Source organism: Herpailurus yagouaroundi, unplaced genomic scaffold (genome assembly GCF_014898765.1).
Source record: "Herpailurus yagouaroundi ecotype Mexico unplaced genomic scaffold, PumYag 28, whole genome shotgun sequence".
Lineage (NCBI taxonomy): Eukaryota > Metazoa > Chordata > Mammalia > Carnivora > Felidae > Herpailurus > Herpailurus yagouaroundi.
The window spans coordinates 38,691,636-38,704,731 of record NW_024412376.1 but is presented as its reverse complement, the minus strand read 5'-3'; the positions used below and the strand labels follow the sequence as shown (position 1 = coordinate 38,704,731).

The 13,096-nt window shown below is 37.1% G+C and overlaps 1 protein-coding gene across 7 annotated transcripts in view; it reads right to left on the bottom strand.

Moving 5' to 3' along the window:
• Window positions 1–13,096, bottom strand: part of LRBA (LPS responsive beige-like anchor protein) — a 772,087-nt gene that overhangs the window by 659,936 nt on the left and 99,055 nt on the right. For all 7 annotated transcript variants that reach the window (XM_040472514.1, XM_040472528.1, XM_040472537.1 and 4 more), the window contains exons 6-8: window positions 2,646–2,767; window positions 2,434–2,560; window positions 1,634–1,753 (exon numbers count right to left, since the gene is read on the bottom strand). In XM_040472514.1, the coding sequence (XP_040328448.1) occupies window positions 1,634–1,753; window positions 2,434–2,560; window positions 2,646–2,767 (369 nt within the window). The remainder of the gene's footprint in view (window positions 1–1,633; window positions 1,754–2,433; window positions 2,561–2,645; window positions 2,768–13,096) is intronic.

Genomic DNA, 13,096 nt, shown 5'->3' with positions numbered 1-13,096 from the left:
TTCACTTAATTCATTATTATCAAGTGTAGAGATCAAGACAGACATCACAAAAAAGGAGAAAGCCGAAGTTTTCCAGAGTACAATAAATAAAATCTGACGACAAAGTGTATGTAAGAAAGAAGAGTCAAAGAAATCATGATGGATTCTGAAGGTTCATACTTGAGTAGCCAAAAAAACAAATGGAAGAACAGTCTTTGTTATAAGAAGGAAAATCATGAGTTACATTTAGGACATAATCTGCCTTTCGGTGAGTTATTATGTATGGAGCCAACATGAATGGAGAAGCAGGGTTCTGTAAGTTTGGTGAGAAGTTAAAATTGTAAAGACAGACTTTTGCAGATATCAAGGTATAGACAATGGGTGAGATCATGGGATACAATCTCTCAAATATGTAAATCCAGAAAAGCAGATGCATGTATCTCTTCTAACGTCAAAAACGAAAAAAATTCTCTTAACATCTAGGTTACAAACCACATTTTAAAAATCCACGTGTCCACAAAGAAAGACTAAAGTTCTTCACATCCCTTTAAATGGTTATGCAACAAAAAAACCATTAGAAAGAATGTTGAAAAATAAATACGTATTGATATTAGGGAATACAGAAAAGTTGTTAACATTTGGCTTCTCAAGACAATCCACCTAAGTCAAATCACTGCTTCACATGCTGGTGATCTTGGCAAATTACTTAATCTCTCTGTGCTTCAGTCTCCTTACCTGTAAAATGGGAGATTATAATAGTACTTATCTTGCAAGGTTGGTACTTTTAGAAAATAAAGGTATTTATTACAATGCTTAGAGTACAAGAAGCACTCAATAAAAGTTAACATAAGGAAAAAACAGGTCAAAAAACAACATATATATCTGATCCCCTTTTTGTGTTTTCAAAACAAAAAAAAAGGAGAGCTAACATTTATTGAGCACTTACTCTGTACAAGGCACTCTACTAATTAATTTGTAAACAGTATCTCATGTAGTTATCACATTAACCTTCTGAGATAGGTACTAATTTACACCCATTTTCAGGTGGAGAAAACTTAGGCCTAATAGATTAAGGTCATACAGTCAGTAAGTGACAGAGCTGGGATTCAAACCTAAGACTATCTGTTACAAAAACCCAAGCTCTTAAGATTATCATTACATAATACATAAATATGCGTAGCATAGGATATAAAAGAAGAATTTAATGGTGAATGGTGTAATGGTTTGTAATCATTTTCCTATTTATATTTTTCAAGTTTTCTATTTGAAAATGTAATTGGTGGGGAAAAAAAAGAACATTTTAATTTAATTCCTACTTAAAATTTTAAATTTAATTTGAATTGTACATATCTTTTCCTCAATCCTGAAAAAATTATTACATAATAGTTATCTATAGCAGCTATGAATTATTTGCAAAATTTATAAGCATGTATCATCCTACTCATTCATAAAAACAATCAGAATTCTGCTGTAGAGCTCCTAACTATACCCATTGTTACCTATAAATGCTCTTCTTTACCCTATCCAGAATAATTTTTTAACAAGGACTCAACATTCTAGCCAAACTTAACTCTGCCATTGTGGTATTCTAAAATTTATACTCAATGTAAAATATATTTTTCATATTTTAAAATAATTTTTTCAAACCACTTACATCACTGGTGTTGACAAACCATGTTATCTCTCCATAGGAAGCTAGCTCACCATTCACATAACATCGAAGCTCACTGTTCTTCCATCGGTTATAAATGTGCACTATAGTTACCATATACCACTGAATAAGTAAAAACAGTTTGGGAAAAAAAGGATTATGATTCTTGAAATGACTCAACCACACTCAAAATAACAAGTAAAACTTAAACTATAAGTTACAATTAAATATAAAAATAAAATATCAATAAAATAATATCAATATTCAACCTTTGGAATATTTAATCAAGGGAACTCTCAATACATAAGAACTTACTGTGAAATTACCTTTCCAACTCTTTACTATGAAAGTTTTCAAATATATCCCAAAAAAGTTAAAAGTTTAGTACAAATACCCTCTTTTCCACCACCTAGATACCACAATTGTCAACATATTGCCACATCTGTTTTACCTATTTATCTGTATGTACATACATTTTGCAGATGAACCATTTATTAATCTCTAAATTTTAAGGTACAAAAGAAAACACATATTACTACTACTACTACCACTACTACTAAAGTAACTTCCATTGATATTGTCCCATTGATGTTATCCCAATACTCTATGAATAACAAAATATCATTCTTTTTATTATCCAAATCAGGGAAGTTAACAATTGTCCAGTGACTTATACTTCATTTTCTGAAACAGAATAAACAGAGTTGTGATCTACCACATGTTATGTCATTAATATTAAAACAAAGCATTTTGAAGGCTAGTAAAGCTTGTTAAATTAATTACGACTTACTAACATCACATACCTTTTGTGGCTTAAAATCAAATTTCACACAGTGTTGAAAGCCTTTTCCTTTTGACTTTATTGAGGTTATAATCAAACAGCCCCCAACAAAGTGAGCAGAGTAACCAAGACCTTTGCTGGTTCTGAAACTATAAAGAATAATTTTCATTTTACCTCTAAATATTCTTTCATTCTCAAAGGAAGATAGTAACACTGAGTTACAAAAATACATACCAATATAAATAGGGTTTATCCTTATCCACATTGATGTTATTCACAGGATCCATTCTTAGCCAGGTATGAAATGTAAAACCATTCTGGTATGGCCATTTGGCTATAGGAGGTAATGCAATGGCCTAAAGAAAAACATTGAGTTATTAATTCACGTGAAAAATTTTATTACTGAAATCAAGAAAATGAGACTTTACAATGCTATATATATTTCTGCTACATGTTATTCTATATCATGTTTAAAGTATTTATAAGCTTATTTATCTGAAAGACGTTTCCAAATTTTTCAAATTTTCCAAAATACATAGTAGTGATGGTAATTTAATAAAATGATAAAAACATTCCAGATGACCTGCTGGATACACTCATCTTTGCTTCATTTCTTACAATGAAGAAAAGATTCAAAAGAATTCCAAATAAAAGAAATAGGTAGTGATAACAAATTGGAAATATGTTATTCAAATGGTAAGATATTAGAATAGAGAAAGATATACAAGAAAGGAAAAGAAAAAAGTTAAAAAAAGGTTAGAATATGCGTATTTTTAATAGCAAATATAAAGCTGAACAGAATTAATTCATAACATTTTTCCATAACATTTTTAAATTAAATTCAAAGTCACTATATAAATAACTTTACCACCTGGTTTCAAATATTATTGAAAAGATAATTTGGGGACACCTGGGTGGCTCAGTTGACTGAGTGTCTAGCTCTTAATTTCAGCTCAGGTTATGATCTTACAGTTTGTGGGATCATGCCCTGCATCAGGGTCTATGCTGACAGCACAGAGCCTACATGGGATTCTCTCTCCTCTCTTTCTGCCTCTCCCGTGCTTGCATGCACACACGCACACCCTCTCTCAAAAAATATAAACACACACTAAAAAAATTTTTTTTAAAGAAAGATCATAATTTTATTTAAAAGTACAAATTTTAAAATCAAATTTTATTTCAAAGTACATAATGAAAGCAATCCAGAATAGCAAAACAAAATCTTGAAAATGAACAAAGTTGATATTCACGCTACCAAATTCAAAACCTACCAAACAAAGCTACTGTAACAAAGACTGTGTCGGGGTGTCTGGGTGGCTCAGTCGGTTAAATGTCCAACGTTGGCTCAGGTCATGATCTTGCAGTTGGTGACTTTAGGCCCGCATGAGGCTCTGTACTGACAGCTCAGAGCCTAGAGCCTGTTTCAGATTTGGTGTGTCTCTTTCTGCCCCTCCTCTACTCCCTCTCTCTCTCCCTCTTTCTCAAAGATAAATAAACATTAAAAAAAATTTTTTTAATTAAAAAAAAAAGACTGTGTGGTACTGACGTAAAACCAGAAATACACATCAATGGACTAAAACTGAGAGCACAGAAATAAACCCCTATATTTGTGTTAAACTGATTTTCAAGAAGAATGCCAAGACAATTCAATGAAGAAATCACAGTTTATCTCAACAAATGTGCTGAGATAACTGGATATCCAAAAGCAAAAACATGAAGTTGATTACTTTCCTATATCATACACAAAAATTAACCCAAATAGATCATAGATCTCAATGTAAAAGCTAAAACTATAAAACTCTTGTAAGAAAAAAATAGAGGTAAGTTTTCATGACCCTGGGTTAGGCAAATCCTTCTTAATTATTCCACTAAAACCACAAGCAAGAAAAGAAAACATGTATGAACTGAACTTCATTAAAATTTTAAAAAGTTTGTGCTTTAAAGGATACGATCAAAAAAGTTAAGACAAAAGCCAAAAGAATGGAAGAAAATATGTGCAAATCATACATCTGATAAGGAACTTGTACTCAGAATAAAGAACTCTTACAATTCAACAAAAGACAAATAATTTAAAAATGGACAAAAGATATGAATAGACCTGTCTCCAAAGAAGATATCATATAGCCAATACAGACATGAAAAGATGCTCTACATTATTAGTCACTAAAGAAATGCAAAACAAAACCACACTGAGATACTATTTGACCCCACTAGGAGGATTATAGTCAAAAAGATACCTGGGGCATATGTAAAGGGAGAAAGAAGACACATGGGGGAAGATAGGAAGGGCGGAGATGTAGTTTGGGGGAGAAACCAATGGTGGGTGCTACAGGAAGGAGCCATGGTCTTAGGAAAAGGCGAGAGACAGCCAAGAGAACACAACAGAACGCACAAAGAGAACGCTTCCCCAAACCCACTGGCTGGGAAAACGAGAGGGCCTGATTTTCATGAGTTCTTGCAACCAGTGGGGTTTAAAAACTAGTTTTAAAGGTTAGCAGGCTTGGCTGTAATAGAGTCCTTAGAGTGCTGCCCTAATCCTAGAGAGAAGGCAGGCAAACAACCCAAGGGTGCAGACAGCACAGAAGCAAGATTTGAGGGGCACCTGAGACACACTTGGCGGGAGATTATTCGCTCTTCCTGGAGCATTTCTCTGAGAGGTGAGCATGCAGGAGATGCCTTTCCAGGGACAAAGGAGCAGACTGGCGCTATTTCCTTCTCCCACCCCTCAGCATACACACAGAACTACAAGCAGAAAGCACCTCAGCCCCACACTGGCTGCCTAAATTGCTTACACCAAGTCCCACACCGCAGCACTGTACCACAACTGCTCTTCTCTGTGAAGCTTGTCTCACTCCCAGCATGGCAACACACTCCCCCAGAAGACCAGCCCAGACTGCTGCCCACGCCACATCCCTAAAGCCTGGAGTTTTAAAACTCAGCAGGCTAGAAATTGATCTGAGGACTGAGAACAAAGGTGCATGTCTACAGGCAGAAAAAACCACCACCTTGTGGAGGACAAGAACTGCACAGAGTTGATTTTGGGGAGACAGGAGCTGTAGGCACGCTGAGAGGAGGGAGCCCTGACTGCATGGAGTGGAAGGAGTTGGGGGAGAGAAAGGAGGAGTGAATAAAGAATGAAAACACACAAAGGGGACTGCACAGGAAAAACTCTTCCCCAAGACTAACAACAGGAAAGAAGAAGAGGGTTTAAATACTACAAGTTTTTTATAAACAGTGGAGTGCAGAGTCTGAAGTTTCAGGGGTCAGGGTCATTGTGCTCCTGTGAGGAAGGAGGACAGAAGCCCAACAGCAAGCAGTATCATCTGAAGATCCCCTGGGGTGCATAGAGGGAAAAAGTTTGCCTCCTTGGAGTTCATTTGGTAGCGGTAATACAGCCGCTCCAGGGGCAAAAGGTAGGCTAAGGCACCATTGAGCTGTCGAATTCACCAGCATAGGAACAAACATGCTGGCTGAGGGCAGAAAAACTTGGTGCCAGCTTTCTGCTGTGATTTACCATAAACTCCAAACCACACTGAGCAATCCCACAATCCTTTTCTGGGACAAGCCAGTACAGGCCACAGTGCAGCAAGACCTACCCCAGAGACTCAGCACAAGGCCTCACTGTGGGGCATCTCTCAAGTTTAGAGTTTTGAAATACAGCCTCGCCTGAAATGTAATACAGGAGGGCTGTGCTGCCTGACAGATGGACAGCTTACACAGGCTGAAGGCAGGGATCTGACAGAAGTCAGGGTCACAGGAGGGGTGACTGTTTGCTCTTCTGCGAGGGCTTACAGAGAAGCAGCAGATAACAGCTCCCTATTCCAGAGAGGAGACAGCAGGCAAAGCCATTTTCACCACGAGCCCACCAGATGACCCACTTCAGTGACCTAAACAGCACCATCAGTGGGAGACCGGCCACTACACCAAGCTCCCCTATCCCCCCGCCCTGACTCCTCACCGCCACCACCATCCCCCACCACCCTGCACCATGTAGATGCATCCCCACTAGAGCAAGTAGGCCTAAGAATCAGATCAACAGGGTCCCCTAGAGGACCAGCACAAAGCCCTGGCGCAAACAAGTCTACTGATCATAGAATGCTGCAAGGCTTCAGCAATAGGGGAAAGAGGATCTAATTTCCTTTGTATTTTTTTATTTTTAATACTTTAATTCTTTTTAATTTATACATATAAATGCATATACACATACATATTTCTTAACTGCTATTTTTTAGGATCTTCTTTTAACAAGCAGAACAAAACACACCTAGAATCCACTTAAATTTTTTTTCTAGACAAAGTGACAAGAGGAAGTAATTCACCCCAAAAGAAAGAACAGCAAGTAGAAATCAGAGCCAGGGATTTAATCAATACAGATATAAGAGAGATGTTTGAACTAAAAATTAAAACAACAATTACAAGAATACTAGCTGGGTTTGAAAAAAGTATAGAAGACACTAGTGAATCCCTACTACAGGGATAAAACACCTAAAATCTAGTCAGACCAATATTAAAAATGCTATAACTGAGATGCAAACATAAATGAATGACATAGTAATGAGGATGAACAAAAGCAGCAAAACGAATCAGTGATACAGAATATAAAATTATGGAAAATAATGACATTGAAAAGAAGAGGGAGAGATAGGTACTGGTTCACACAAGTAGACTCAGGAAACTCAGTGACTTCTTAAAATGTGCTAACATTCATATCATAAGAGTCCCAGAAGATAAAAAAGACAGAATAAGAGCAAATGATTTATTTTAGCAAATTATAGTTGAAAACTTGCCTAATCTGGGGAAGGACACAGACATCAAAATCCAAGAAGCACAGAAAACTCACATTAAATTCAACAAAAGCCTGACCTCACCAAGATATACCATAGTCAACTTCACAAAATACACAAACAAGTAAAGAATCCTAAAAGCAACAAGGAAAAAAAGTCCTTAACTGACAAGGGAAGACAGATCATATTTACAGCAGATCTATCCACAGAAACTTAGCAGGCAAGAAAGGAATGGCAGGATATATTCAATGTGCTAAATGGGAAAAATAGGCAGCCAAGAACACTTTATGTGGCAAGGCTATCATTCAGAATAGGAGAGATAAAGAGTTTCCCAGACAAACAAAAACCAAAGAAGTTCATGATCACTAAACCAGCCCTATAAGAAATATTAAAAGGGATTCTCTGGGAATGCAAGCTGGTGCAGCCACTCTGGAAAACAGTATGGAGGTTCCTCAAAAAATTAAAAATAGAACTACCCTACGACCCAGCAATTGCACTACTAGGTATTTATCCAAGGGATACAGGTGTGCTGTTTCAAAGGGGCACATGCACCCCAATGTTTATAGCAGCACTATCAACAATAGCCAAAGTATAGAAAGAACCCAAATGTCCATCGATGGATGAATGGATAAAGAAGATGTGGTATATATATACGATGGAGTATTACTCGGCAATCAAAAAGAATGAAATCTTGCCATTTGCAACTACGTGGATGGAACTGGAGGGTATTACACTAAGTGAAATTTGTCAGAGAAAGACAAATATCATATGACTTCACTCATATGAGGACTTTAAAAGACAAAACAAGGGGCGCCTGGGTGGCGCAGTCGGTTAAGCGTCCGACTTCAGCCAGGTCACGATCTCGCAGTCCGGGAGTTCGAGCCCCGCGTCAGGCTCTGGGCTGATGGCTCAGAGCCTGGAGCCTGTTTCCGATTCTGTGTCTCCCTCTCTCTCTCTGCCCCTCCCCCGTTCATGCTCTGTCTCTCTCTATCCCAAAAATAAAATAAACGTTGAAAGAAAAAAAAAAAGACAAAACAAGATGAACATAAAGGAAGGGAAGCAAAAATAATATAAAAACAGGGAGGGGGACAAAACAGAAGAGACTCATAAATATGGAGAACAAACAGAGGGTTACTGGGTGGGGTTGTGGGAGGGGAGAATGGGCTAAATGGATAAGGGGCATTAAGGAATCTATTCCTGAAATCATTGTTGCACTATACGCTAACTAATTTGGATGCAAATTTAAAAAAAGAAAAGAAAAGAAAAGAAAAGAAAAGAAAAGAAAAGAAAAGAAAAGAAAAGAAAGAAAAGAAAATAATAACATGAAAAAAAAGGGGGACTCTCTGAGTGGCAAAAAAAAAAAAAATTATTTTTAAAAAGTCAACAAAGGCTAAAAAAGGAACAGAGAACATCACCAGAAACACCAACTTTACAGGTAACACAATGGCATTAATGAGTATCTTTCATTTATAACTCTGAATGTAAATGGCCTAGTGTTCCTATCAAAAGACATAGGGTAACAGAACAGATATTTAAAAAAAAAAAAAAACCACCCTTGGGGCACCTAGGTGGCTCAGTCAGCTAAGCATCCAACTTCAGCTCAGGTCATGATCTCATACTTCACGAGTTCGAGCCCCGCATTGGGCTTTGTGCTGACAGCTCAGAGCCTGGAGCCTGCTTCGGATTCTGTGTCTCCCTCTTTCTGTGCCCCTCCCCCAATCACCCTCTATGTCTGTCTGTCTCTGTCTCTCTCTCTCTCAAAAATATATAAACATTAAAAAATTAAAAAAAAACAAAAACAAACAAGATCCATCTATATACTGCCTACAAGAGACTCATTTTAGACCTAAAGACATCTGCAGATTGAAAGCGAGGGGACTAAAAACCCTTAATGGATGCCAAAAGAAAGCCATTGTAACCATGCTTACATCAGACAAACTAGATTTTAAAACAAAGACTGAGGGGCGCCTGGGTGGCGCAGTCGGTTAAGCATCCGACTTCAGCCAGGTCACGATCTCGCAGTCCGTGGGTTCGAGCCCCGCGTCAGGCTCTGGGCTGATGGCTCAGAGCCTGGAGCCTGTTTCCGATTCTGTGTCTCCCTCTCTCTCTGCCCCTCCCCCGTTCATTCTCTGTCTCTCTCTGTCCCAAAAATAAATAAAAGTTGAAAAAAAAAATTAAAAAAAAACAAAGACTGAAACAAGAGATGAAGAAGGGCATTATATCATAATTAAGGGGTCTATCCATCATGAAGATCTATCTAATAGTTGTAAACATTTATGCCCCCAACATGAAGGCACCAAAATATATTAATCAATTAATACCAAACAAAAAGGAACACATTGACAATACAATAATAGTAGGGGACTTTAAAACCCTTCCACAGCAATGGACAGATCATCTAGGCAGAAAATCAACAAGGAAACAATGGCTTTGAATGACACCTGGACCAGATGGACTTCATGGATATATTCAGAACATTCCATCCTAAAGCAGCACAAAATACATTCTTTTCAAGTGCACATGGAACACTCCCCAGAACAGATCACATACTGGGTCACAAATCAGCCCTCCACAAGTACAAACAGCCTGAGACCATACCATTCATATTTTCATACAATGCTATGAAACTTGAAGTCACCATAAGAAAAAAATCTATAAAGACCACAAATACATGGGAGTTAAAGATCATCCTACTAAAGAATGCACAGGTTAACCAGTAAATTAAAGAAGAAATTTTAAAAATACATGGAAGCAAATGAAAATGAGAACACAACAATCCAAAACTTTCGGGATGCAGCAAAGGCAATCCTAAGAAGGAAGTATATAGTAATACAAGCTTAACTCAAGGAGCAAGAAAAGTCTTAAATACACAATCTAACCTTACACCTAAAGGAGCTAGAAAAGGAACAGCAAATAAAGCCTAGACAGAAGAAGAAGGAAAATAAAGACTAGAGCATAAATAAAGGATATAGAAACAAAACAGTAGGGCAGATCAACGAAACTAAGAGCTGGTTCTTTGAAATTATTAATAAAATTGATAAAGCTCTAGCCAGACATCAATGAGAAAAGAGAAAGGACCTAAACAAATAAAACCACGAATGAAAGAGGAGAGATCACAACAACCCCACAAAAATACAAATAATCATAAAAGATTATAAAAAAAGTATATGCCAAAAACTAGGCAATCTAGAAGAAATGGACAAATTCCTAGAAACATACAAACTACCAAAACTTTGAAACAGGAAGAAATAGAAAATTTGAACACACCTATAACCAGCAAAGAAATCAAATCAGTAGTTTAAGATCTCCTAGCAAACAAAAGTCCACGGCGAAATAGCTTCACAGGGGTATTCTAATACACATTTAAAGAAGAGTTAACACCTATTCTTCTCAAGTTGTTCCAAAAAACAGAAATGGAAGAAAAACTTCCAAAGCCCTTCTACAAGGCCAGCATTACCTGGATTCCAAAACCAGACAAATAACCCACTATGAAAGAGAATTACAGGCCAATATCCCTGATGAATAATGATGCAAAAATTCTCAACAAGATAGTAGCAAACCAAATCCAACAGTACATTAAAAGAATTAATCACCATGATCAAGTGGGAATAATCTATTCCTGGGCTGCAGAGCTGGTTCAATACTCACAAATCAATCAATGTGATACTTAATGTACTTAATAACATGCACTTAATAAATTCTTAATATATTTATTAAGATACAACATGTATGTATGTACATGTACATGTATATTATGTATTAAGATACAATATGCACTTAATAAAAGAAAGGATAAGAACTGTATGATCCTGTAAGTAGATACAGAAAAAGCATTTGACAAAATACAGCATCCATTCTTGATAAAAACCCTCAACAAAGTAGGGATAGATGGAACATACCACAACATAATAAAGGCCATATTTGAAAGACCCACAGCTAATATCCTCAATATCGGCAAAAACGGAGAGCTTTTTCTCTATAGTCAAAAACAAGCCAGGGATGTCCACTTTCACCATTACTAATTAACATAATACTGGAAGTCTTAGCCTCAGCAATCAGACAACAAAAAGAAATAAAGGCATTGAAATTGGCAAGGAAAGACTCAAACTTTCACTACTTGCAGATGACATGATACTCTATGTAGAACACCTGAAAGACTCCACCAAAAAACTGCTACCACTAATACATGAATTCAGCAAAGTCACAAGATATAAAATCAAAGTACAGAAATCTGTTGCATTTCTATCCACCAACAACAAAGCAGAAGAGTAAATCGAAGAATTTCTCCAAAAAAAGTAAGACACCTAGAAATAAACCTAACCAAAGGGGTAGAAAATCTGTACTCTTAGGTAGGAAACTGAAGAGGACACAAAGAAATGGAAAAACATTCCATGTTCATGGATTGGAAGGACAAACATTGTTACAATGTCTATACTACCCAAAGCAATCTACGTATTTAATGCAATCCCTACCAAAATACCACCAGCATTTTCCATCGACTTAAAATAAATAATCTTAAAATTTGTATGGAACCACAAAAGATCCGAAATAGCCCAAGTAATCCTGAAAAAGAAAAGCAAAGCTGAAAGTACCATGATTCCAGAGGTCAATCTGTATCACAAAGCTGTAGACATAAAGAAAGCATGGTACCGGCACAAAAACTAACACACAGATCAATGAAACAGAATACAAAACCCAGAAATGGACTCACAACTATATGGTCAATTCATCTTCAACAAAGCAGAAAAGAATAGCCAGTTGAAAAAAGGCCATTTCTTCAACAAATGGTGTTGGGAAAACCAGACAGCAAAATGCAGAAAAATGAAACTGGACCACTTCCTCAGACCATACAGAACAAGAAATTCAAAATGGTTGAAAGGCCTAAATGTGAGACAGGACACCATGAAAATCCTAGAGAAGAACACAGGCAGAAACATCTCTAACCTCAACTTTAGCAAGTTGCTACACATGTCAGCGGAAGACAAGTGAAACAGAAACAAAAATGAACTACTGGGTCTTCATCAAGATAAAGAGCTTCCACACTAAACTAAAGGCAGCCTACAGAATGGGAGAAGATATTTGCAAATGACAGATCTGATAAAGAGTTAGTATCCAAAATCTGTTAACAGCTTATGTAACTCAAACCCCCCCCAAAAAAATAATCCAGTTAAGAAATGGACAGAAGACATGAACAGACACTTTTCCAAAGAAGACTTACATGTGGCTAACAGACAACTGAAAAGATGCTCAACATCACTCATTATCAGGGAAATACAAATCAAAACCACAGTACGATACCACCTCACACCAGTTGGAATGGCTAAAATTAACAGCACAGGAAACAACAGGAGTTGTCGAGGATATGGAGAAAGGGGAACCCTCTTGCACTGTGGTGGGAATGCAAACTGGTGCAGCCACTCTGGAAAACAGCATGGAGGTTCCTCAAAAAGTTAAAAATAGAACTATTCTGCAACCCAGCAATTGCACTACTAAGTATTTACAAGGGATACAGGTGTGCTGTTTCAAAGGGGTACATGCACCCCAATGTTTATAGCAGCACTATCAACAATAGCCAAAGTATGGAAAGAGCCCAAATGTCCATCAACAGATGAATGGATAAAGAAGACATGGTGTAAACACACACACACACACACACACACACACACACACACACACACACAAATGGAGTATTACTCAGCAATCAAAAAGAATGAAATCTTGCCATTTGCAACTACATGGATGGAACCAGAGGGTATCATGCTAAGCGAAATTAGCCAGAGAAAGACCAGTATCGTATGATTTCACTCATATGAGGAATTTAAGACACAAAACAGATGAACGTAAGGGAAGGGAAGCAAAAATAATACAAAAACAAGGAGGGGGACAAAACATAAGAGACTC